General features: G+C 40.6%; 1 protein-coding gene across 1 annotated transcript; it reads left to right on the forward strand.

The window, feature by feature from the left end:
* On the forward strand, nt 1-27850 carry FAM149A (family with sequence similarity 149 member A). The gene is made up of 14 exons (XM_024219244.2): nt 1-549; nt 4468-4575; nt 12105-12237; nt 12540-12682; nt 16392-16517; nt 16961-17137; nt 18412-18602; nt 20354-20508; nt 22395-22498; nt 22701-22928; nt 23224-23344; nt 24921-25049; nt 25536-25614; nt 27552-27850. The coding sequence occupies exons 1-14, from the start codon at nt 455-457 to the stop codon at nt 27623-27625; spliced, it is 1863 nt and encodes a 620-aa protein (XP_024075012.2). The 5' UTR covers nt 1-454; the 3' UTR covers nt 27626-27850.
* The last annotated feature ends 70 nt before the right edge of the window (nt 27851-27920 follow it).

Here is a 27920-nt window from a genome sequence, read left to right on the forward strand (position 1 = left end):
TCTGGCAGCTGGACGAGTCGGTCACTTGTGGGGTGTGGCGAGGGTTGTTCGGGCAAGGAAGGCGGCTGGCTAGAGTGGGGTTTCCTGGAGCGTGGGCCCGCGCGGCACAGTATCTGCCCAGGGCAGAGCTGCGCCCTGGAGAGAAGGAGCCGCCCGGCCCGCTCACTGCAGCTGTTGTGGAATTCCGCAACCCCGCCACCTGCGGCCGTCGGGAAGGGGCGCTAAGAGCCCGCAGCGAGCGGAGGGTGAAGCTGCAGCGGCTCCGGAGCAGCCCGACCCCGCAGACCCCTTTCCCACCAGCTCCCGGCCTCTCTCCCGACGAGAGATGGAGGGTCACAATGAGAAATGACAGGGGGGCGCTGCTTGCAGCCGCGTCCGCGCTGGGGCCGCCAGGAGGGACAGGGACCCTGCTGGGCTGCTGCGAGCCCGGGCGCCGCTCTTCTCTGCGCCTTTCATGCGCGTGGCTAGCGGGGTGCGGCGCCCCTGCCCCCCGCCCGTGACTTCCGACCCGCCGCGCCGTGCCCGAGATCCAGAGCTGGTGGTCATAGGGTAAGGCTGGAAAACACGGGGGGCTGCGCGCGCGCCTCGGGGCTCCCTCCCTGCAGAGGCACCAGCCTCGGCCTCCGCGCGTGTGCAGGCGGAGGTCAGAATTCTCGGGGGCAGTGCGTGTGCGGGGCTGTGTTACACGTGTCCAGTGTGTGTGAATATGGAGTGTGTGGACACGTATGCAAATATGGATAGTGTGTACAGCTTATTATGAATAGGGTATGTGAATGGTGTATAAAATACATGATGGGGTGGGGTGGCAGCAAGATGTATTGGTGTAAATTTGGCATGACTGTATTACTAACAATAAGTCATTCCAAAGGATCACCGGTAAAACCTTTATACCATACCATCAAGTGTTTTTCCTGGCCCAAAAGCCTGTTTTAGAGCACTTGCATTTTTTTTTATTCTTGTTACTTTTTCATACCTCAGCCTGTAGCTCCAGGCTCTCCCAGTGCCAGGAGAACAACTCGGGGGAGCGAGAAAATCTCTTACATTAAAAATTCTGTACAAATAGATTTTGTTTATTAATACAAATGTCATGATTTCCAGTTCAGTATCTCAGCACCTTTTGGGAATCTCTCCTTTTGAAAAGTATGAGGTTCTTTTTCTAGCATTCAGGAGGCACAAGATATCTGACCATGAAAACCATCGCCATTGTAGACTGACTGTTGTCCAACTGGGGCCTCAGGTCATTTTAATCAGGCTTGTGAGGTGTGAGTTTCACATCTGGGAAGAGAAAAAAAAGGAAACATTTCTGTGGCCAGTGGATTTAATTAAAATAATGGTGTCTGTTTTGAAGCTGTTGAGAAGTTTGGAATTTTAGAATTTGCTGGGGAGATGGATTAGAGGGCAGAGTGCAGCTGAGGCAGTCAAAGGTGCATGATAGATGCAGGATTAAATAGGAGTGTACATGTATGTAATAATAATTTTGATGTCTGAGTAGTGACTTAATGCTGTATTTGACCTTTGGTCTTTAGAAATAAACAAATATGTACAATTGAAATCAGTGGAAGGCCCACATTTGGAACAAGGGTAGAATATAGCTCAAAGTGACTGTTTTGGCTTTAATTTAAGGCTTTAATTGCTCATGTCATTCTTCACAGAACTCTTCTCATAACCATAGACAGTGTCTTTATGCATTGCATTCAATCCCAGTCAACACTAAGACAAATTGGAAAATAGTATGGCTGATCATACAGTCTTTACATGGGTATTACTTAAGTAAGGAATTATTCATCTCAGAAAAGGTTGCAGGATTGAGCCTATATAGTGTGTTTACAAATGCGTGTATTTCTCCTAAAGAGATTTCAGTTTTTTTCTGAGCAAGATGATTTCTTTAAAGAAAACTATTTTGTAGTATTACATGCAGTGTTAGAGTTAGGAGCTTAGGGAATAATTTATGTTGGGGAGCTCATGAAAACATCATAGCAGATCCTAATAAATATCAGAGTTTAGTTATTTGTATATATTTATTTAGCTCATTTATTTTTATTATCTAAGAAAAATGCCTAAGAAGTATCTGCATCAAAATAGAACACAGGTGTCCCATCAAGCTACCATTCAAATAGTGTTTTGAACCCTCTCCTGTGTCTGTGCAAAGTATTGTATGTGTTCTGAAGATATATTTATACTTCATAAACTGCTGTATAATGATTTAACAATACTATATTCAATAGAAATTGTGTGTTCAAATTTAACTAAAACTAAGTATCAAAAATTAAGATGTTATCTGAGATTATATTATTATGGCAATATTGGAAAAAAATTAGTATTGTGTTTCATAGGGTTTTTGGAGAGAGATGAGGTTATATTACTGCATGTGATCTAAGGGTGAGAGGCTTTTCTGGACTATTTCTGGTTTTATTGTCTGCTGGCTGAGGTAAATTGTTTCATGAATTTGACTATTTAGGGCTGCTAGCTGGCAGTGTAATGTTATTTGTATATTAGCATTAAGGTCGCTGGGTGATTGTCATAAGTCTAATGATTGTTAGGGTACTCTTAGGCCTGGTCCACACTAACCCCCCAATTCGAACTAAGGTACGCAAATTCAGCTACGTTAATAACGTAGCTGAATTCGACATACCTTAGTTCGAACTTACCGCGGTTCAGACGCGGTCCACACGCGGCAGGCAGGCTCCCCGTCGACTCCGCGGTACTCCTCTCGCTGAGCTGGAGTACCGCAGTCGACAGCGAGCACTTCCTGGTTCGACTTATCGCGTCCAGACCAGACGCGATAAGTCGAACCCGGAACTTCGATCCCCAGCCGCTGAACTAGCGGCTGGGTGTAGACCAGCCCTTAGAGCTATTATATGGGAGTTCTCAGTGTTGTATGTTCTAAACGGATCAGTTTACTTTATTAATTGCACAACTGAGTTAGATTATAGCCGTTTAGGATTGTAAACTAACAACTACTCCAGTTAAAAAATACTAACTTTTCTCTCCACAGTAAGATATTGTAGTAGAAATAGAAATAGCAATAAAGCAACAGTAGAGTTTTCCTCATCTGTGTATTTTAAAGTATGTAGTTTAAGGTTTATAGACTTTTTAAGTTATTGAGGGTGGCGACATAGAACTACATTTTATAAGTAGCAATCAAAATGAGTCAGAAGATCAGTACTAACATTTGTTACATTGGAAAGGGCAGAGTAATGAAAAATTTTATGGCCTATTCCCTAATGCAAATTATCCAAATTTCTTCAGAACTGAAGTAATGGTGCTTTAGCAACTCATGAAGATTTTGATATGTGCACGCATCTTGATATTTAACTAGCATCTCAGATTTCCTAATTAAAATGTTAAGTTGACTGTTTAAAGACTCTTTGAAAAGGCCCTATTCCACTTAGTAGCATATTTGTAACTTCTTTTCCTGCAGACTTTACAGGCAGTGAAACCAGCTGCAGGTTAATGATTGAACAACAACATTTATTTAACTAAGTGCTGTCTGAACAATTACTGTTTTGTACTTTTGAAGTACCTCTGGTGCCGGGAGGGAATACTGCATGAGTGCTTTTCCTGTGGTTTCTGAACTGCAAAATACAGGGTAAAGAAATGTTTGAAGAATAACATGTAGATTTCTGTACAGATTAATATCAATCTTAAAATAAGCCTTTAATTCCATTAAAAGTACACTCCGATTTTTTTTCTCAGGAAAGCTCTTGTAAATTGACTTACTATATCTTAAAATTGTTTGAGCAAACATTTTTGTTAATTAACACTTTTAAGGAGTTGGCCGAGGCGGAAATTCAAGTAATTGTTCTGAATTCATAGACCAGATACTTTTCAGCCAGTGTTCCTGTCTAGTGGTGAGAGATGCTTTATTCTGCAATCATACAGTCATCAGTCCAGATCCTGCAAATAAGTTGTTTGAGTCCATAAAGAAAAACAGGTTGCAGGAAGATGGAAAATAATACTCTTTTTTTCTATAAATGGACTAAATGCAAAGCTAATTTATTTTCTTTTTTTCATTGCTACCTTGGCACCCAGTCCTCCCGTCCTTTAAACGAATAATCCCATTGACTCTGATGATTGTGTGCAAAAGGTTTGTAGGATCTTCCCTCCGATCCCTGATTATAGTACTAGTTCTTAGGCAGAAGCCTTCTTATTTGCCAGTTTGGGAGTAAATTCATTCTGTCTTACAGCGCTGTATTACCATTCTCACCATAAGTGCACATTCTTGAGTGTTGTACAGGAATCCAGAGTTCTCTTCTTTCACTTGTGACTGGAATTTACAGTATCAATTCCAGTGTGAAAATCATTTGCTCTGACCCTCTTTTAAATCAGATCCGCTCTTTTCATTTGGCTATACAGTAGTCTGCTGTACCAGTAGTTAGTTTCTATCCTTTGTTTTTGATTGTGAGACATGAGTTTTGATTATGTACAGACTATAGAATTAATATTGTTTTCTTGTGGTGTTTTCAGAAAGGGGCTGTCCAAAGGATCTACAGATCATTGTTTCCCAGGGAAGAGTGGAGATCTTCCAGCAATTTTTATGAGAAATGTGCAGGACGCCATTGACAATTTTACCTGGTATGCATTAACTTTTGAAATAGTACTTATTAATAATAGAACAATGGGCTAAGTATGGTAATATAATCCATTATAACTAGATATTACAATGTGTCTACAGCAAATCTGGACAATTAACAGGTTGCTTTATTATTTTGGAAAAAAGCGGCTACATTTAATACTATGCTTTTACACAAATGTAGTGCGGTTTCTTTTCACTAAAGTACATTCTCTAACATAGTTAAAATGAATGTCATCAATCATTTTTCGGTAAGCTTTTCCTGCAGGAGTAATGGATCAAGAAACATCATCTCTTAATTCAAGTGATTATTTTCAGATTACTTCTTGGATTTCATTGGTCATTTCCAGGTCATTTTCATGGATGACAGGTGGTAAGTGTGGACTTCAACTTTCCAAATAAACATTATGCCGTGCAAGGGAAGCAGCAGTTTAACTAGCTGAGATAGCAAGTAAATTCACCTTTTTATGTATTAGTCTGCTTAACTCAAAGTTTGTCTTCTCTGCATTTCAGGCTGATAACATTTTCCTATGGTCTTCATTTTCTCCAATGTACTTAATATTTTGTACAACCATGATTCTTTGCTTCTCAGAGTTTATTTTTCCTTTCCCCACCTCTGCCCCCACTTGCTGAGTAACATAATCCCACATTCTTCTTTTTTTTTTATAAAACTATTATTATTGAATCTCAAAGCATTTAATCTAGGAACAGAAACACACAGGCTCTGTACTGCATAAAATACAAATAACCCTAATTTACCCAAATTCTTGTTAATCAGATCTCCTGTAAATATCTCTGAGTTTGAACTACGCTCCTGGGCTCCACAACCTCAGAGCAAAATGAAGAGGCACCAGCCAGCATGGAGAGTCCAGGTTCAAACTTCAGAGTTCAGTGAAGAGAAAGCTAACTGTTTTTGTAGATCAGCTAACTTTAAAGAGTCCTCACTCCAACTACCACTGCCTAGAAGTTGTCTGGTCTGCAAAGCTGACTGCCAGGATCTTCACTGCATTCCAGTGTTGGAGGATCCAGAGTATAGTCATTTAAAAGCCTTCTGACAAACTAAAAACCCATAACTGAAAGTTTGCAATTGGCTCTGTGATGTTTCACTCCATATTCTTTATGAAAATATGCTTATGATATGAATGTGACATAACTGAGATGTACTTTATGCAAGATGGGTCTTGTAAGGTGTCATTGGAAATGTTATGATTTACTGGATGTGATTATCCAATTTGTATGCCTGTATCATTTCTGTATCTGAAGTTAGGAATATGTATTTGTATTTCAACTATGCTACTTTGGGTGACGCCCACTGCTAACACTTCAGGTACAACAATAGAAAAGCCAGACAGGGCTGATGACCCATCAGCGAGGACAATGGACTGTGAAAAGGCTTGGCCTTCCTGCGAACAATCCATACTGCCACTGACTCATGGACACTGTAATACTACAGAGTCAGGTGGTCTTGTCACCTGATACTAAACATTACCTGGGACTTCTTGTAACTTTCCATTGGAAGGGAAGGGGAGTCAATTTGGGAAACAAAGGATTCCTGCCTTATGTAAATCCTATTTAAGGGTGAGGAGGAAGGCAAATGAGACTCCTCCTCTCCATGGCCTGTCTGCCCAAGAAGAAAGCCTGGTGCTTGACTGAAAGCGGCTTGTGAGCTTAGCCTGTCAAGGAGGGTAAAGGGGACCCAGGTTGGCAGAATAAGCTGACTCGGTGGCACCTCAGCACATCAGGTGGCACCCCAAAGGGCCCAAACCCGTCACAGTGGCGTAGTCGGCAGGATAGTGTGCACAGATTATTGCCCTGAAACACTGGTGGTGATTTTAATTGAGTTTTAAGTGTGGTGACTAGAGAACAGACAAAGTGGTTACTGGTTTGTTGTTTTCTGTTTGCTTATTTTGGGCAAGAGAATTAGGGACAGGAAAAAACAGCAAAATGAGTGAAAGTGAAGCTACGAAAAAGTTGGAGCTCTGCAGATTTCAGGCAGCAGAAAACAAGAAAGAGCATAAAAGACATTTGGAATTACAAGAAGCAGAAAATGCTGGGGAGAAAGCAGCCCACAAGGGCTATGGAAGCCCAGAAGCAAGCCCTGGAAATGAAAGTCAAAGAAATTGAAGCCCAGAAGCAAGTCCTGGAATTGAAAGACAAAGAAATTGAGGCCCAGAAAGCAGCCCATGAGAGGGCATGGAATTGAGGCAGCTCGAGGCTGACAGGGAAAGGGAAGATCAGAAGCATGAACTGGCTGTAATGGAGTGGACAAGACAGAGCCCCACAGCAGGGGGCGCCACCTCTCCAAAAATCCACAAGTGGGAGCGATTGTGTCTACTATATAGTGAATCTGGTGATGTTGCTGAATATTTCATCACCTTTGAGAGGCTGTGTATGCTCCATGTGATTCCTGATGATCAAAAGATGACCACTATGGTTGCAAAATTGACTGGGAGAGCTCTGGACATATTCAATAAGATGCCCATGGGTGATGCTTCCAATTATAGTAAATGTAAGGATTTGGTTTTGAACAGTTTCAGATTACACCTGAAATTTATAGAGTAAAATTTAGAAGCTTTAAGAGAGTGGCTGGATTAAGTAATGTGTCTTATATGAACCAAATAAGAGATTTACTGAGGGGAAAAGATATTACAAGCTTTGAAGGAATGTGTGATTTGGTTGGTCAGGAACAGTTCCTGAATATGTCTAGTGATGATGTAAAACAGTGTTTATGGGATAAAAAGATGGAAACAGTCAATGAACTTGCAGTTTATGCTGATAAATTTGAGCAATCCCAAGCACCTAGTAGGAATAAATCACAGGAAGAGGGGTTTAAATTTGGTGGGAAGTAAAGTCCTCATTTTACCCCTGGGAAGAAGGAGGGTGGATGGGAGGCTGGACACTCTCCTCCCCAAGTTCACTCCTCCAGTCCTCGTCCCAAATCTCCTGCGAAAGCAAAAGAGCCCAGAAGGTGTTATCATTGTAATTCCCCTTAGCACCTGGAGAATATATGCCCTGTGCTGAGTGGGAACAGGCAGCAGGCAACTCATGGAAATGCTGCTATCCAGAGCATAGAGGCACCTCAGGCAGTTACCACTCATCACACAGGATTTGTAAAGGTTGCCACTGCACATCCAGGCAGTAAGCACATGAAGGCTTTTAAAGTAAATGGCAGAGAACTCCCTGCATGGAGAGATACTGGTGCAGAAATCTCTGGGGTCAGGAGAGACCAGGTTCAGGAGAAAGACATACTGCCAGGACAGATGGCAGACCTGTTGTTAGTAGGGGGGTCACAAAATCTTTGTGCCTTTGGCTAAAGTGAACATGGATTTGCAAACTGGGATTTGCAAGCTGAGTTAACCGTGGCTGCGGTTACTCAAAATCCTACACAAATTCTTCTGGGAAATGACTTTTTCAATGTGGCTGGGGCTATCCAGGGGTGTGTCAACAGCAAGGAGAAATCTTATGCTGAAGCTCCAGTGGGAAGGAGCAAGACTACAGAAACTGCTGAGGAAATGAGAGAGAGTCTCTTTAATTCCTCTACTGCCCTGCAAAACAATTTTCTACCAAAGGTGGGAGTGGGTAAAGTGAGCTCCTGTCCTGTGGCTATCTCCTCGGGGGATGGGAATATTTTGTCTGATAGTAGGGAGTCTGTCCAGGTTGCTGGCTGCCAGGAAGTGGCAGTTAAGCAAGAAACAGAACTCACTCTAAAATGCATAGGAAAATGTGTCCTAGAAGAAAGCCCAGAGAAAGGGGGGGAAATACTGGAGACCGCTGCCATGTTTAAGGTTTCCATGGGCTCTGTAACTGAAGGCAACCCAATTCAAGGAAGGAGGAGGGCATAATGCTTAGCAGTAAAGGGTCTGTTCTGACTGTTAGCTCTGAGCCCATGGCTGAACGGGGCAGATGCCACTCTGAGGAACACAGGGGTGTGTGCCTTGGGCGGGGGGGGCGGCAAGGAGTTAAGAAGGAATGTGGGGGAGTATAGGAGTGTCCCCCCACTTATTACAGGGAAGGGTTTGCCCAGGAGAAATTTGCTGGATCTGCATCTGCACTCCCAGGCACCTCACCTGTGGCTCAGGTTTTAAGAGGGAACGTGTAACTGACCTCTCGGAGGGGAGCAGCCATACAGATGACCTCTGGGGAAAGACAGAGGGGTGACCAAGGGTACCCCAATCCAGGTCCCACTATTGCAAAATGTTTTTCCTGTTGTGCTTGTAAAAACTAACTCTGTCCCTTTAATGCGGGGGATTGGGGGGATTCTTCCAAGCATTCTGGTGTCAGTGAATATGCAAATTCTGAGGAAAGAGCAGAGACAGCCACTTCCAGGCAGGTAAACCCCTCCCCACAGCTAAGCATTAGACACTGAGTGATGGGGGTGGGCAACTCAAAGGAATCCCGGGGAGGTTGGGGTGGGGGTGGATTCTTTGCATGGGCTTAACCCTGGAGAGGAAATGCGACTTCACAGGGGGTGGGCCAGTAACATACAAGGTCCCCATACACCCTTTCCTTGCCAAAACGTCAAAGACATACCTAAACTAAGAACCTTTACTGAGGGGATGAGAAATACAATGAATGCTAAACAAAGTGATCTGTTTAGACTGTGGGCGTGGTATGATAATCCTACTTGGAAGTGCCTCTCTGTCATGAATTTGCTGGTAATTTTATGTCTCTTACTACACACACTGTGGGTCAAGACAAAGAATTTGATACAGGTGGTAAATACTTTAAAAATGTGTAACATGCATGATTTTTGGAAGAGTCTTTGGTACGGACTGGGAGTGGTAACAAGAAAGTCCTATAACAATACTGCTTCTCAGCTAGTACCTGTAAACAGGCTTAGAGCTGGGCACAGCAGAAAAGGCATAACTAATCTAGAATGCTGTGTGAAAGGGGAAACTGAGGCACACCGCCTCATGGCATTGGTGGCTAAATGCCAAGACACCAACACTTTAGAAGATATTGATATCTGCTTATTTTTGCAATGCTACACACCAAAATGTTTTCAGGCAACCTGGGAACAGAAACCCAGGACTTTGCAAAACCACATATAGATAACATTACAGTGTTTGATAACACTTGGAGGTTGTATCACCAAAGCCAAAAAGGGATTTTAGGCATACTGCCTCCGTATTGGTCAGCGACCAATCCTCTGGCAATAATCTCTTGGGGAAGGTATGATGTTTCACTCCATATTCTTTATGAAAATATGCTTATGATATGAATGACATAACTGAGATGTACTTTATGCAAGATGGGTCTTGTACGGTGTCATTGGAAAGGTTATGATTTACTGAATGTGATTATTCAATTTGTATGCCCGTATCATTTCTGTATCTGAAGTTAGGAATATTGACTATGTATCTGTATTTCAACTATGCTACTTTGGGTGACGCCCATTGCTAACACTTCAGGTACAACAATGAAAAAGCCAGACAGGGTGGATGACCCATCAGCGAGGACAGTGGACTGTGAAAAGGATTGGCCTTCTTGCGGACAATCCATACTGCCACTGACTCATGGACACTGTAATACTACAGAGTCAGCTGGTCTTGTCACTTGATACTAAACATTACCTGGGACCTCTTGTAACTTTCCATTGGAAGGGAAGCGGAGTCAGTTTGGGAAACAAAGGATTCCTGCCTTATGTAAATCCTATTTAAGGGTGGGGAGGAAGGCAAATGAGTCTCCTCCTCTCCATGGCCTATCTGCCCAAGAAGAAAGACTGCTAAAGCCACCTGAAGGGAAGGCAAGGGGGAGTCCAGACTAAGACGGGGTCCAGTCTGAAAAGGAAATATAACTGGAACTCTGAACCACAGAAACTTTGCAACCTGCCTAAAATAACATTTAGTGTGAGAATTTACATTTTGTAATGTTTCTTAAGTATATTGAGCGTCGCTTGTGTACTTTGTTTTATTTGATCAGTAATCTGCTTTGTTCTGTCTGTTATCTCTTATATTCACTTAAAATTCACCTTTCATAGTTAATAAACTTATTTCTTGCTTATAATATAACCCAGTTTATGTAATTGCTAACTGGGGGTTGGGCAAGAAGTTGTGCATATCTCCCTCCACATTGAGGGGGGGAGCGGATTTCATAAAACCTTTGGGTTTGTACCCCTTAAAGGGAGTGTGCAGCAGAACGGATCTCTGTCTCTCTATGCAGCTGGGTGTCGCCCTGCCTGTGTGTTTGCCTGGAAGAGGCTTGTGAGCCTAGCCCGGCAAGGCCAGGTAAAGGGGACCCAGGCTGGCAGAATAGGCTGACTCTGGCACCGCAACACATCAGGTGACACCCCAAAGGGCCCAAACCATCACAAGCCCACTCTCTGTATGTGTAAAATATAATCCATAGCAGTAAATATAATAAAGCAATACTAATTGAAACTTTTATAGTTTTAAACACTTTACTATAAGAAATAATGCAGTTTCTAATAGATTTCGAAAGGTTTACTTGTCTATAACTTGTACAGTTTTGGCTGCACTGACTTTACTGTGCAGAAGGGGACACATTCTTTCAGCACCTTTCACATATTGAGGATGTATGCATGTACATGGGTGCATGTGTAAAGTAAATGCCTATACACATGTTCTGGGTGTCCTGGTAATAGTTAAAATGATAATCACCCAGCAGTGTAATATGGTAGAAAAGTTAACCTATCAATAGAGCCCTACCAAATTAACAGCCATGAAAAACACATCATGGACCGTGAAATGTGGTCTCCCCATGTGAAATCTGGTCTTTTGTGTGCTTTTACCCTATCCTGTGCAGATTTCACGAGGGAGACCACAGTTTCTCAAATTGGGGGTCCTGATCCAAAAGAGAGTTGCAGGGGTGTCACAGGGTTATTTTAGGGCGGTCGCGGTATTGCCACCCTTACTTACTTCTGTGCTGCCTTCAGAGCTGTGTGGCTGGAGAGCAGCAGCTGCTGACTGAGGGGCCAGCTCTACAGCAGCAGCGCAGAAGGAAAGGTGGCAATACTATGCCATGCCATCCTTACTTCTGCACTGCTGCGGGAGGCGGTTCTGCCTCCAGAGCTGGGCTCGTGGCCAGCAGACATCGCTCTCCAGCTGCCCAGCTCTGAAGGCAGCGCTGCCACCAGCAGCAATGCAAAAGTAAGGGCAGCCATACCGCAAACCCTCCCTCCCCCCCCAACTCCTTTTTGTGTCAGGACCCCTAAAATTACAACACCATGAAATTTTAGATTTAAATAGCTGAAATCATGAAATTAGCGATTTTTAAATTCCTATGACCGTGAATCTGATCAAAATGGTCTGTGAATTTGGTAGGGCCCTACCTATCAGCCTTTGGATGATAGGTATGATTGCAGCATACATCCATCCCACTCTGCCTAAAAGCCAATACCCATCTCATCACCTTATCTAACAGATGGATTTCACAGCATGTTCTGAAAGTCACATGTGTCACACACAGGCATACATCACTACCATATATATGGTATGAATATGTGCAATGTTACTTTTAGTATGTTTGTGTAAAATATATTTGATTATTATTATTTTGTTTCTTTCCACAGTGAAACTGTTTCGTCACTGTCTTCTAGCAGTCCTATAACACCAACAGACTTGAATAATTCTTGGTCTGGAATACAAAGCTATACTACTGGCTTGTCCACTGAAAGAAGCTCAATTTACTCTTGGAGGGATGATGTATGTCACAGAAATTTTTATTAATAGTACTTTTTATCTAATTTATTGATGAAAGATCAAACTGTTTTACAGAAAACTAAGTTTTTGAATTGTCATATAGCACATGACTTGTGATCGAAAAGTTACTTTTTTCCAGTGCAGGACAGCTGCTATAGTAGTAAAGAAAACCAAATTAGTAACTAGGTCATTTGTTAACTCAACTGTATCTCCAGTGACTAAAAATAAAAAATGTAAAAAGGTTGTATATTTGATATGGTTCTCATTTTAAATGTATTTCCTAAATATAGTCTTATAATTTGTAGGAATTTGACAAAGCTAATACACAAAGAGTGCATCAGTCATTCTGGGATGTGGATGAAATGTTGTTTGAAGGAAAAGTGAGTTCTCAAACCCAGAGTCTGCAGGCAGAATGTAAAGAATGGACCAAACGGTCTCTTCATCTGAGGTAAGGGAATTGCTTACTAGAATTGGTTCTAAGCTATCAGAATTTTGTTTGATTAATTTATTTATTTTCTAGGAATCTCAATCTGAGCTGTTCTTATTGGCTTATATTTGTAGTATTATTTTCAGAATTGTGTTCAAATTCATCTGCAGTTCAGTGGTCAAACTGTGTGTTAGTCCTTGGCCATGCATGGGCTCTCAGTGCTCTACCTGCTCATGATATTCATCCTAAGTAATGTAATCATTGCAAAAGGTTTTATATTAATGCAGTATCATGAGAATAGTCATGTGTGTGAAAATTAATATGAGAAAAGAAGAAACATATTTCAGTAGTGACTTTTAATATTTACAGAATACATCTAATAGTGCAATTAATACTATATTTATAAAAACTAACCTCAGTGAAGACATGCAGCAAAATCCTAACTGCCTTGAAGTCAATACAAAGACACTCATGCTGTCAATTCTGCCCTTTGAATGCTGTCTTCTTTAGGAGTAGTGAGAAAAGAGTGTCCATAAGCTGCAGGAACAGTGTTTGGCCATGGTGATGTCACCATCCTGGGTCATGTAAACCAGTATGAACCAAAATGAAATGTTAGCAAAGCAGTAAGTAGTTCTATAAATGGAGAGATATGTACTTAGGGAGCAAGTGTCCTTGGCTCTTTCATGGTGGTGCAAGGTGCCCGCGGAACACAGGGACTGCTCTTTCCTTCGATCCCTAGCACAGCAAACCACCCAACAAGGGCAGGGAAGAGAATTAGCCATGGGACGATGCCCTGTTATGTGCTCAGAGGGTCACACAACACCATTAAAGTGGTACTGCTTTGTGTGCGCACATATGCACACTCTTACTGTCTTAGGGTGGCTCCATACCATTCTAATGTGAGCCTATGTGTATCTGGACAATCTAGCCCTTAATCTTCAAAAGGATTTTAGTTTTAAGATTCCAGAGAATCATAATTACCAAATGTCAATGAAAAAAGATTTAGAATGTGTTGTTAAGGTTGACAATAATAATAACTAATAAATACTACAACCCTTTATGTGAATCAGGAAATGTTAAATATATAAACTTGAAGCAACATTTCCATATTGTTATACAAAATCGTTCCTTTCTTTAAATGCTATAACAATTCACAGGATATGCAGAAATCCTGCTGTTGTGTAGAAGTGTAGCTAATTCAATATATTCATTCTCAGCTGATTACATTTTTACAGTATTTTCACTGGACTAGATTTCATATGAAAGTTGGGTACTTATGATTTCCTGGCTTAGCTCTGATAATGATGGTAAAAAGTAAATGGAACTTATTAATGAGCTCCAGGAAATAGGTAGATTGAACCTGTCTATGGTACATGATTCAGGAGGGAAATATATTAACTTAATTTAAAGATTTTTGACTAGATAGTAGAGAGACAAGATGGATGAGGTAATATCTTTTATTGGATCAACTTTTGTTCGTGAGAGGGACAAGTTGGTTCAATAAAAGATATTACCTCACCCACTCTGTTTCTCTAATATCCTGGGACCGACATAGCTACAACAACACTGGGTAGACTAGATATGGAATGTGAGTGTCATTAACTATTTTATTAAGTTATTTTGAAAAAAGATGAGTATAGTAGAAAAGAAAGCTTGATACAATGCTCCTCATGTTCTTCTCTAGTCTGGGTTGTTTCTGTATGCTCCATTTCTTTTCCAGTCATCTGCCAAAGCCTCTTGTTAAGGATTGCAAGTGTTTGTCAGGACTGGGGATGGAGGTTGGAAGGAGTTGTTCTGAGTGACTGGCTCCCTTGGGAACTTGGTAGATTTCTGCTTGGAAATGTGTACAAGTTAATGAGTGAACCAACATTAACTTTGCCTCTGCAACCTTCTACCCTGTCAAATGAGGAATATTGCACAGTTCTAGCACTATAGCCACATGATTTCTGAAGGAGCCATCCTACTAGGGGAGGTGTTAGCAAGAGAGCCACACAGCACTGTCGTTTTAGATTCTTGAGAGTCCATTGCATTGGCCCTTCAATTCTCTGTGGATCTTTGGGCTTCCAAGTTCATATCCCCTTGTCCTTGTCCCTTGAGTGGAACATTCTTGCAAATCCTGTCATGTAGATTTTTCAGAGCTATATCTCCCCTCCACACACACAGATCATTTTTTAAATCAAGTTTGGATGTTTTTCTCAAATATCTGCTCTAGGAATTATTTTGTGGACGTTCTATGGCCTGTGTAATACAGGAGATCAGACTAGATAATCACAGTGATCTCTTCTGGCCTTGGAATCTATGAATTACTGGAAAGGTATGGAAAAATTCTAGTGATATAGAAAAAGGCTGTCTGACATGAATGTCAGCTCTAGAAGAAATATTTCCAGGTACGAGAAGTTATGTGAACATTCCAGTGCTGAATACAGGTGCTAAGCGAGTTTATTTTAGGTAATTTTGTACCACCTGATATTGAAAAATGCATGGTGTGCCATGTACAAAAATAATTAACTCTGAGGTTAAAAAAACACCCCTTAGTTCTTAGTCAGGGCTAGATTGTGAACACCTTTACTCACATTGTTGAGCAATTACTGGAGTTTCTCCATTGACTCTAGTGGTACTGCTGCTGTGAGTAATTGTTTCCCAATGTGAGTAAGAGGTTCACAATCAGTCCTTCCATTTTCTGTAAAATAGGTAAGTCATACTGGTCTCCATTTGAACAGGTAAAAACATATTTAGTTGCTCAGACTTTTGATTTCAATAGGCATGGGATCAAACCTATTAAAAGAAAAGGCCTTTTCTTACTGAGTCAGTTTATAAAGTAGAGAATTTTTAATGATTAATGAGTTAGTGACTAATGAACATGACTCAGAACTTTCTTATTTACAGTGCCATTCAGTGAAAAAGTAGGAGTTTCTCATGGAAAAGTTTCCAAGTATTTGAAAGAACCTGAGAATCTCAGATTGAAATATACAAGTTCCTGCTTATTACCTGTAGACTCCCCTCAAGAGCCCTTGCAAATGTTTAGTGGAAAGCAATGCAATAAGTAATGAGCATTACTCAGATAAATAATGATCTGAAATTTTCTATTTCACAAAGTGATTGTGTATACATTAAAAGAAAAATAAACTTTCCCCCCCAATTACAACCTACACATTGAAGCCTTATCTGGACTCAATTTCAATAACGTACATTAGCAGCCACCTTTATAAACATTTTGGGTCAGATCCTTTGTCCCCATGGAGGTCACTTTTGTGTTACTAGAGTTGTGCAGAGTGATGTTAAAGTAACCCTATTGGGATCGTGTTCTCCATCTATTTTAAAATTTTCTCTTTCTATGTTATCTGATGGACTATTGATATGAGAGAGAGTTTTATGTTCTGTATGCAAATCAACTTTTTATAACATAGTTCATTTAGCTAGTGTGGGTGTTATCTGTTGTCCTTTCATTAAATGTCTGGCTATTTTTAAAGCGTATAGGCCAGATCCTCAACTGGTTTAAATTAGCATATCTCTACTGGCATCAGTGCAGCTACACCACTTTACATTATCTGAGGATCTGGCCCCTTATATCCATTAATTACTCAGAATAAATGTATGGGAGCTATTATTAAATTATTTCTACCTGTTTGTTTGTTTGTTTGTATTACATGTGTCTGTGTTTTTCACATTGTGCACTTCCTGTTATTCAGATTTGATTACGTGTAACTACTTCACATTTTATATTTTGCAGGATTTTAGGAAAACAGCTCCTTTTTCCTAGAGATGAAGGCTTTCAGCATTTTCAGAGCAGAACGACTTGCTCGGTGTACACCAAATCTTTACTTGGCCTCTGTGAAAGCACTAGCAACACAAAAGAGTATGTTAACATTTTCTTATATGTTACTTTTTAAGCATTTCTATTGACATTACATTTTTTTTCATATATTCCTAATATTTACAGCAACTAAACTGTAGCCACATTAACATAAAAAAACCTCAGTCACAAATACATAAACATTATCTCTTATAGATGATCAAATAAGTGAAAAGTTTGTATGCTATATCAAAGACTTTCCTTGATTGTGCAGCAATTGTACTGTGGGCTTTTAAGACCTTATTAGAATATCATTTCAGTATATTGTCTTTGTGTAGTGGAAATAAAATGTACTTAGTCAAAAGCACTTCACTTTGATCTATCATATCTTTTCATAAGTTGATACGCATATAATTTTAATAACCTTAAAACACCTTAGTATAATGCAGCAGCTGCCTATTTACACTTCTTTCCATGTATATTTAATTCTAATTCTTTTGTTTCAGGCTGTGCATTTCGGGTTCTAAACTAGTTCCAATAGCATCCCCAGTACACAAATCATTAGACTGTGGTTCCCCAAGGATTTCTGTTTCTGACTCATCTGAGTATTCATTCCTGGAAGAAGAAATCTATGAGGTGGATGGAAAAATTGAAGAGTATCTTGCTTTTGACAACAAGGAGCTGTAAATAAATTATATATTTTTTGAAGAATATAATGAGAAACTATCATGAAATTGCTTAAAACCTGTGCTTTGCTTTTCTCTAAACCTACTTCCAATTAATTTAGAAAATTCCTTAGTCCTCACTCTCAGCTGTGGTTCAGAAGTACACCGTATAGCTCAAAAAGGGGGGATGCAAAAGTGATTTTAAGCCCCCTCTCTGTTCCCCCCAACCCTCGGCTACCTATGTGTCCCCCAGCATAAGTTAAAGCAGCCTGAAGAGGGTTGTGAGAGTGCAGGGAAACCACATCCCCAGCGCTGGCTGTAGGGTTGGGAAGTTATGGTAAAGGAACCATTGTGCCCTCTGCACAAGAGAGGATCCCCTGTTCCTGAACTAGTTTGATCCTTCTGGGGCCAGCTACACCATCTTTAGCGTCACTTTCCACTGGCACATCTAGAATGCAGCCAAGGATGAGGCCTTTCTGAATTGAGATTATAGAGGTTGTTTTTAATATCTTTTTTTTTTTCATTTTGTTAAATTGTAATATGATATAGTTAATGTTAGAACAAGCATAGAATAAAATTTAGTTCCAGAAAGCTCTTTTCATACTAAGTGTATCATGAGGCAGTGAGTAAGGGTTCTGTGATACACCTGTTCCCCAGTCCAGAGAGGAAGAGAGAGAAATAAAGAGGGGTGAAAATGTCCATATAATAATGGAAGGGTGGTGTGGCACATGAGGTTTCATGGTTCCCTGCTCCTGCAAAACTGCAGAAATCCCTCCAAGTCACTCCACATGGTCATGGCAAATGTGTCTGGATGAGCAGGATGTGGAGCTAAGAATCTACTCTACATAATATTCCCCCCTTCAAAGCTGGTGGAATGGTATTTTCCTTAGGTGGTGGTGAGGTAAGGGGGTGTGGGATTCTAGCCCCAAATGCCCAAGTCCATCAGTTTTGTCTCATTCCTGCAATACTATCTATGTCTATGGCTGCTATATCAAGAGCCTCAAAAACTTCTTGCTATAATGTCCCAGTTTAATTTTTCATGTTGCTACCACCACCATTCAATCAGCAAGAGGCAAAAAAAACAAAGTAAAACCAATTCATAATTTCAGTTTGGAGCAGTTCTGTTTTCTTCCGACAGAACTTGGATCATGTATAATATGAAACTTGATCTTTTAAATATAAATCTATTTTATGCTTTTCCGGATCCATAAGAAAGTATGTTAGATTAACTGTTTTTGTTAACAAAAACATGTAGAACTTGGTAATAAAGCTGAATTTGCTTCAATCATTAGTGATGATGAGAGTTTGGAACAAAAGAAAGCCCAGCTTGCTCGAAAGAGGAATAAACGTGGCATTCCTCCTGTTTCTCCCAATGCCTGTATCAAAGATGCAGTGGCTGCTGAAGTGTTTGATGGTGTCTGGAGCAATATAGTTGAAATATTGGAGGAGCTGATTAGAAAAAACTGGGAAACTGCTATCACAGGTACTCAGAGTTTTTGTAGATGGCACTTATAGAATTGTACTTGGAACAGTAATTTAATATTAATTAAATATGGCTTAGCAAAATCTTTATTCGTCTTCTTAAATATCACTGTGTGTTTACATGGCACTTTATAAAATGCATGCACATCCAATGAAAAGATTCTTACTGATTTCAGTGGGCTTTGGATCAGGCCCATAAAGAGAGGAGGTCTCTCACAAGAAGTGCTTCAGTGCAAGTAGACGCAAAGAGATCCTTGGTGCAATATGTAACATGATGCCCCTTGGAAGCTCTTCAGCAGTAGAGATTGAATCTGGGGCCTGGGTATCTAAAAGCATTAGCATCTAGTGTTTATGCTAAAAGACCCGAGTTTGTTAGCAAAATCACAGTATAGACTCATCAAACTTTGTGTGGTTCAGCCACTAGAGGGGGAGAGAGAGCCACGCTGACTGTGGGTTATGCAGAGATTAACACAGGATGAAAGAATATAGTTCACTGTGATTAAATTTAATTCTTCCTGGTGTTTTTAACAGACTATTGCACAGAAAAGCAGAAGGTAAAGAACTAACTCTTGGTGAAATTTTGTGCTTTGGCATGTGCATGGGGTTTCCTTTAGAAGCTAATGGGCTCTGCATTGTTTCTTAAAATGTATATTAACTGAAGAAACAATGCCAGAAAAACATACATAAAATCAATCTTAAATAAAAAGGAAAAATATATCAATGGAAACTAGTAAAATAATCAACTTCAAATTCATTTTAAAACTATAGCTGGTCTACACTTAAATATTCACAGCCCTGAGTGGTGTAGCTATGCAACCTAACCACTGGCATAGACACAGCTAGGTTGACAGAAGAATGCTTCTGTTGACCTAGTTACTATTTCAGGAGGAATATCTCCTCCCTAAGCAATGTAGAAACCCATTCCATTGCTCTAAGCTGTGTCTACACTATGGAGTTATGCTGGCATAGCTACAGTGCTGTAACTATGCCACTAGAGCCCCTGTAGTGTAGACACGGTCTAAGTAGAAGAAGTTAAATATTTGCAGTATTCTATGCTGGTAGAACTGAGTGTTGCATGTGTTATTGCCAGACTACACAAGAATTGTTCAGGCCTCAAGTGAATTGTTTAGCTCAATATTATGAATTAAAGAGGAGGAGATTTAGGTTTGCTACCTTTTCCTCTAAGAAGGACATCCACATGTGTAGAATAGGCTGCTAAGCAAAGTATGTGGGCTAGGACCATTGAGAAATTTAAGGGTATGATAGAAATAATGGCTTATACTCACTGAAAGAGTAGCAATACAGCTTTCGGCAGGCAGGAATGGACTAAGAGGACATTTGGTTGCTTCTGTTCATACGTTTTTCTGTTTCTAACACACCTTACATGAGAATGTTTCAATAATGTTCAGCTGTTTTACCAGTATTTTCTAAAAAATAAAAACAAATTACATTTCTTCCACATACATGGCCCAACTGATTTATCACGGACAGAGAAAATACAGTCATTTTGAAAATGTTTTTAGAAATAAATGCTTTTAATCTGACAACTAGTTTATTTTTAAATGTCATAAAGATTTAAATTAAAACTAATCTAAGACAAAATGTCATAACATTTATAATAAATGTTGAATACTGTTTATCTAGCAGATAATATGTCAAATCTGAGTCACTGATATTTTCCTACCATCATCAGTTTGTATAACTGCAGAAAATTTTGTTTCTTAATCACTTGTATATTCTACACTGGTGCAGAGAATGATAAGCAGGTGGAGAAATTGAAAGCTATTACAAGTAAATTGCCACATCTACTAGTCTCCCGTATTACAGCAGATACAGCAAGTGTCCCCCCATCAAGAGGCTCTGAGGCACGAAGCACATCTTTTGGTTCGCATTTTGTTCCATCTCAGGTAAAATATTGTTCCACAAAACAGAATTCTGTTTTCAGTTGGCCTAGGCCTTTTCTAACTTAGATCAGAAAAGTTTCCATTTTATTGATTATGCATATTTAAGGTATTTAGTTTGACTTTCCACCTTTGAGTTTGGTTTTTTAAAAAACACAAGTCTACATCATTGTTATAACCACTTTTTATTTGGACCCCAATTAGAATTGAGACCTTATTGTGTTAGGTGCTATAAAAACAGATAGCAATATTTCCTATTCACTCCCAGAAAATCATACCCTTTATATTGAGAGACAACCCTTCCCTTTCAATAGAACCATGAAAGAACTCTTCCCTGCAAGGTGCATGTGAAGTTCCAGCCTAACTCCCCTCATTCGAAACCCCTAACATCAGATTGTCTTAGTTGGTCCTCTTCTCTCTCTGCTCCCCACTGCATTATGGGTTGGTGGACAAAGAGACTTGTTCAGAGTCTGCCTCAATGTTGGAACTTGGGAATCTTGGGTTCTATTTGAGTTTCTGGAGGTGAGTATGCTCTAGCAGTTACATACTCTTCTGCCTCTTTCCTCTAGCCTGTCCCTTTCTGACTCTGTCCCCTATGCTTCTGTTTCCCATAGCCTATCCCTATTCCATCCAGCATGTCCCTGCTCCTGCCCCTGCATTCAAGCAGCTTTCTTCTTCTCCTCCATGCTTCCTAGGCGGCCACAGGGGGAGCTTTGAGAACATAGGAGAGACAGCCTCTCTGCTCTTAGGGCTTGTCTACACTTAACAGGGGATCAATGAGTGGCGATCGATGCACCGGTGGTGCACTAGTGAAGACCCACTAAATCGACCGCAGATCACTCTCCTGTTGACTCCTGTACTCCACCGGATTGAGAAGAGTAGGGGGAGTTGACACGAGAGCGTCTCCCATCGACATCGCATAGTGTCGACCCCGCAATAAGTAGATCTAAGCTACGTCAATTTGAGTTACACTATTCACGTAACTCAAATTGCGTAGCTTAGATCGAATTTCCCCTGTAGTGTAGTTCCAGTGCTTGGTACTGTAGTGGCCCAGGAGCCAGGAGTAAATTGCAACCAAAAAAAAGTCCTGTTCAGCCCCTGCAGCCTTGAGCTTGAGTAATATTTTGAGAATTTAGCTGCCATCCTCTAACAAACCTTTACTGAAGCAAGTGCAGACAGCAATGGTCAGAGGTTTATAATGTGGCCAAATTTGGATGGATTTTCATGGGGGCATTTCAAGTCACCTCTCTGTCCCCACAGCGACTCCTCTGCTAAATTTTTGAGTCCCTACTCCAAAGCATGGTAGAGCTTCTCTGTAAAGTGGTTGTAAGAATTTTGTAATATTAACAAAACATATTTTTCACTAACCTCATTCTCAGAAATGGCTGAACCATTTTATCTGAAACATTTCAAAAAGTAACCAAATAAATTATATATAATAGCCTGAAGTGGACACATAATAAAAAAAATTATTAGCCTGAAGAAAAAATTTTAGGCAAAGTTATAGGGCCCTGTTTTCAGTTACTTACAATGGAATGGAAAAGCAACCTTAATTATAGTCATTGCTGCCAACTCTGCCTATAATAGAAATAAATAGTGGGGTACATATTACTTATGTTTGCAGTGATAATATTAAATAATTATTTCTTGTAATATATATTGTTAGTCTTAGTTTTCAAGCTTTGTTTTGTGGAGTATTGACCCTTATTTGTTTGCATTTTATCTTATATAGGGGAGAAATGTTCCATTATGATCTGAAGTGGGATTTCTCTTGCATAGTTTTTAAGCATCTTTTGACCTAACTATGTGAGTTTTGGGGGTTTTGAAGCCTTGCTTTGAAGAAGGTAATGAGACTGAAAGGTTAAATATATTTATTTTTTTGCTCTCTTTAGGTTCACCGTTTCTCCAGCAATTTTTATAGTGATTTGAATGGCGTCATGACAATTCAAGCTAAACCACTCCAACAGAGGCATGCAGGCTTGGCAGACAAGATACAGTAAATATTGATATGAAAATAGTATACTTTTTTATGCTGTACTTTGTTATTTTGGCCATATAAAATATGCTTTGGGATTTCAAAAATGTAATTAAAAATGCAGACATCTTTCTGTTAATAATAGATATGACTGAGTTTTAATTTGTATAAGTAACAATTATATTCTTCTAAAAAGTGTGTGTTTGTTTTGTTTTCTCTCTAGGAATGAACAAGAAGACAAACAACATAGCATAGGCTCCAGTGTTCTCAACTCAGTGCGGAATCGGCGGGGGCGAATTACTGATAACAGTATTCTCTCATCATCTCGGGTACTGCTGGCATCTTCTAGGAAAATGCCAACCCATCGTAGGCTACCGTCTCTCACTTCAGACCCACTATGTTCAAAGACTCCTAATGTGTACAGTGATGAAGTCCTTAGGGGAACTAAACTGTGAGTTTTTAGTTTCACTTTCTTCTTCCTTGAGGTCAAGACCTTGCTGAACTTGAACAAGAGCATTAATTGTTACAGGTCTTAGTGAAGTATTGTAAAAGATTTGGGAACTAGGTCTGAGATTTCTGAAAGATTCTACACTTCATACAGAAAAATGAAGCATACATAAAGCATTGTTCTGAGAGCTGCCGCTGCATTAAGTGTTCTGCTATTTACAGTAACTTGAACGTATTAAGAAATATTGTCCCCGGTGTATTAGATGGAATATGAAATCTGTTTAATCTGAATCCTACAGGTATACTGCCTTAGATCGCTTGTCCTCTCCACTTGTACATACAGCCCGGAACAAGTTACCACCAATAAACACAGAGGCTGTTGAACAGTATCTTTCAGTACCTGGATCACGGCAAGGCTTTGTAAGATGTGTACTTGTTAATATTGTTAAAGAACATCAGTAACTTGAACAAAAAAATAAAAACAAAAAAAATTCTCCAAACCCACTTTGCATCACTAGTTGAAATTAGTACTTTGGGGAGAATTGCATTCAATCATATTTTATTGTGATACAAGGCCTTAACATATGTGAGAGTTTATAGTTACATTTGAAGGGATATTGGGAGGTATTTTAGGCCCCAAATGTAGGTCATTTTAAAGACATTTTTTTAAAATTAAATAATTTTTTCTTGAATTTCTAAAGAGCAGATATAAATGAATTTTATATTTGTGTTTTAGATTTATATATTGCCTTGCGGTGTTTTGTTACATTGTGCTAGTGTGTGAGAAGTAGAAAATGAAATTGACTAAAAGTGAATATAAATAAAAGTGAAACTGTTCCATTTTCATTGTCCAAGAAGCATGAAGTACAAGAAAAGGAAAAATGATGAAAAGTAAACTAGAATTTTGAAATTATTTCAGTTTGAATAATGTACTTCCCAATATTTTTAAAATTATAAATATGGACATACATGAAGAAACCCATAACCTTTATGGTTTTGTATGTTTTTATGCTCCTTTATGAGAGGAAGGATGGTGTAGCAGTTGGGGCACTATCCTAGGACTTAGAAGACCCTGGTTTAAGTCCCTACTCTGGCAAAGACTTCCTGTGTGACTGTGAGCATGTCACTTAGCTTCACTGTGCCTCACTTCCCCATCTCTAAAATGGAAATAATAGCACTGCTCTATCTCACAGGGGTGTTGTGAGGATAGATATGTTAAAGATTGTGAGGTAGCAGCACCTAGCACTTGGCATCCTCTCGCCTAGTGGAAATTGCAACCCTCAATTAGGTGCCCAGATTCCCTATACAACGCATGGAGAGAGTTAGATGCCTAAAAAAGGATTCACAGAAGCCAGCAAACTGAGCAGGAGCTGCATAACCTAGCCAGTAGAAATGTTGAGGAGAGGGGTGAGGTCTAAGCGCTGCCCCTCAAAGGATGCTAGGTGCCTAACTCTGTGCTGGGAGGGAGGTGCTTCCCTCTGCTCAGGATTCCTAGCTGTAACCTCTTTCCTGGAATTAGTTGTAGCCAAGGCAGTCCTTTCTCATGAAAAGTGGTGGTCCTGCACCCCCACTCCTTCTACTAAAAACCCAGTGGTTAGAGGACTCACTTGGGAGGTGGGAGACTCTCCTAGCCATCTTTTATCATAGGTACAGTAGGGTCTAGCATAACCCTCTCAAATTATGTAGAACATGAGACATAGACACATGCTATTAACACAGCTATCATTCTTAGTCTTAAATAGAACCTCTTGCAATTACACTTACCCCCTCCTACTCTCTATAAAACATGTTACCTTAATTTTTAGACACTTGAAATCCAATTGAAAAGCCCAACCTAGTAATTTTAAAAACTCTTAACTTGAGCCTTTTACTTAGTGGAGAATTAGCTCTTTGCTTTTTTTTTCTTTTAATTTAAGCGAAGGTCAAAAGGATTCTTATTTTCGCCATGCCAATATTTGCATTTATTTCAATGCTCAATTTTCTTTTTCTCTTTCAGCATAGAGGGCGATATCCTCATAGTAGAGTGTCAAGCGCAGTACCTGACAGTACAGAGCGACGACCACTTAGAGAACGAACTGTCATTATTGATCAGTTTTCAAGACCCAACACAACTCACACATTCAGGGTGGGTTTTTGTGTGATTAGAGATGTTGGGCCAGACATCTGTGGAAGGCTGGGGCAGAGAGAGATGCAGGACACCTGCCTCCCCGCCGCTGCCACCACCACCTTTATATGACTGCAAAACAGCCTCCCACAGTAGCAGACCTTGTGATCTCAGGAGCCCAGGGACTGCTTACTCCTACTCCCTCCAGAGAGCAGGATGTCTAAAAGAGGGTGGGACCACGTTCCTGCACCCTATCTACACTGGTCTGAAGAGTGGGGTTAGTGTGCTGGGAAGAGAGATCTGCTGCATCCTAATGAATGAAGCAGATTGCACCACCTCCATATGCAAGAAAGATGCCTGTGGAGGCACAATTTCTCTTATACTCCTTCTAGAGCAGTGCAACTCCGCCACTGACCTCTGTGCTAGGCTATGGGGCGAAAGTCACAATCAGATCCTTAATCTGTGAAAGGACCATAATGAACAAAAATATTTCCCCCCTTTTTACAGTCAGACACCCCTCATAAAAGGTCATTGACGCCCATGGATTTTGCTAACAATACATGGACAGGTCAAGGCTTTTTAACAGGTAAGCAAAACCAAAAGATTAATATAAAAAAAGCTGTACTGCACAGAACTCCTGGTGAGGGGGAAATTGGGGGAACCTGGTGTGGAGCACACAGAGCCTCTGACATGGGGGGAAGAGGAGAAAGGAGGGCATGGAAGAAGTGGGAATGGTGGGGATAATGGGGACCCTGGTATGGGTGGAGAGGGAAATGGGGAGGCACACAGAGCCCCTGGCAGGGAGAAGATTGGTGGAGTTCCTGAAATAGAGGGGAATGGGAGGGCAGCATGCAGGGAGCTTTTGTGGGGTGGGAAGGGGGGGCGTGGAGGATTGCAAGGAGCCCCTGGTGTGTATAATAAGCTCGGCCTACAAAAGCTATGAAGTGTGCAACCCCCTCATTGTAGGTTCCATATAAATGGCAACAGTGGCAGTGTTTGTTTATAAATTTTTTCAGACACTCATAGATGTGTATTGCACATGACATTCCACACTAGATTATAAAATGTCTAAATATACTCCATATAATTATGCTTTTTCATTGGCTGAGGTTGCAAAAGCTTTACACCGAACTTGATGGCATTTCTCTGTTTGTCTGTCTATGTAATGAGAAAACTTTTGAACACTGCATCTAATCAATTCCAAAATATCAGGGTCCCTTCTAAGCATCAGTGGCCAGAACCCTATTGTTTTTTTGGGGGGAAAACACTGAAAGGGAGGAAGTGGGGGCACTGCCATTTGCCTAGTACAGACACAGCTTCAAGCACCTCTGCAGTTGTCTGTAGATCAAACATCTGGTTGATGGCGCCCATTGGTACCTTCCCGCATCACAGTACTCCTGCTCATCCTCCCAAGAGAGTTTGACACATTGACACGTGAATGACTTATCACCCAGACAGATAATAATGGTGTGGGGAATGTGGGTGTTCACACGGAGCCCCTGCCACTCAGGGGAGAATAGGGGACCCTGGTATCGGGCAAGAGAGGGAATGGGTGGCAATTGGTATGGGTGGCATGGGGGAAAAGGTGAAAGATTTGCAAGCAGAGTCCCTGCCAAGGGGGATGGGGAGAGTGGGGGAAACCTGGTGTGGGGGGATATTTGGAAGCCCCTTGCATGGGGGGAAGGAGGGAGACAAACCCTTTGGCATAGGGAGATGGGGGGAGGAGTGCATGGGATGAAATGGGAATAAGGAGACACAGAGCCACTGGCATTAGCGGGCAGAAAGGGTTGGCCCTTACATGGGAGGAAAGGGAAATTGGGGGCACACAGAACCCCTGACAGCGAGGAGATTGGGGGGGAGTTGCAGGGAGTCCCTGAAAAAGAGGGGGATGGTACGGTGACACATAAGAAGCTGGGGGTGGGGGGAAATGGAGGGATGCAAGGAGCCCCTGATGTGTGCGATAAGCTTGGCTTACATGAGCTACGAAGTGTACAAGTCCCTCATTCATTATTAGTGTATTCAACATAAACAAGTAATTTTAATGTGAAAAAGAAAATGGAAATTTTTTGTTTATAATGTTCTTTAAATCAAATCTTAAATTAAATTAAATCATTGTTGGATTTCAGCTAAGGTCTTTCCTTTGCTGTACCAGCAAAACAAGCAGGTACTGGATGTGGAATTCAGTATTCATATGGGGCTCTCTAACTTCTGGGATAAAGCAGTACTTTTTATGTTAGGTTCCATTCAGCCAATGAAAGTCTGCCATTCCACACATTGTGTGTCCATTCTCATTTCTGAGAATTGTAGGTTTTCCTGAGTTTTGGATAATTCTTTAGTTAGAGCATTGTGCAGAGAAACTAATACAAACCAAAAGAACTACGTGGATAAAAAAAGGTGACGTGTGAGAATACAATAAAGCTAATAAATGTTCTTCTAAAGGAGGCCTACAGAAGCAACCCAAATACAGGATTGGTGTGACTTTTGGTTATGGTACACTTACCAAATAATGTTTTGTATTTTCAGGCTCACAAAATTACTCCAAATCCTTTCAAAGAAATCCATCCACTTCCAGGAAGAGATTTCAAGTAGCCTCTTAATACAACTTTGAAAGAGAGAGAAAATCCATGGCAGTAAATGGAGGACTATACTTCTTGGCCTACTAGCTACCGTCACAAAGAATAAAGAAAGAGTATTGCAGCATACTGTGTGCTGCTTCGTCTTCCAGTCCTGGGCATATGTGTATGGCCTTGTTCAAAAATAGCATCAGCAGAGACTGGAACAAAATGAAAGAAAAAGAAAATAAAACCAATGGTTTAAATCTGGACTGTAGGAATTTGGTGTCTTTCCAGGGTAAAGATGAGGCCACAGTCTCTTTCACACACGTACACTGAC

The sequence above is a fragment of the Terrapene carolina genome, unplaced genomic scaffold (genome assembly GCF_002925995.2).
Source record: "Terrapene carolina triunguis isolate 2854851 unplaced genomic scaffold, T_m_triunguis-2.0 Scaffold66, whole genome shotgun sequence".
In the NCBI taxonomy this organism is placed as follows: Eukaryota; Metazoa; Chordata; order Testudines; family Emydidae; genus Terrapene; species Terrapene triunguis.

What these genes read in the sequence shown, in the direction of transcription:
- FAM149A (XM_024219244.2), top strand. Translation starts at nt 455, where the DNA reads ATGCGCGTGGCTAGCGGGGTGCGGCGCCCCTGCCCCCCGCCCGTGACT. An exon ending in CTGGATCACGGCAAGGCTTT is followed by an intron (nt 23,345 to 24,920) that starts GTAAGATGTGTA and finishes TTTCTCTTTCAG; the next exon opens with CATAGAGGGCGATATCCTCA. An exon ending in ACACAACTCACACATTCAGG is followed by an intron (nt 25,050 to 25,535) that starts GTGGGTTTTTGT and finishes CCCTTTTTACAG; the next exon opens with TCAGACACCCCTCATAAAAG.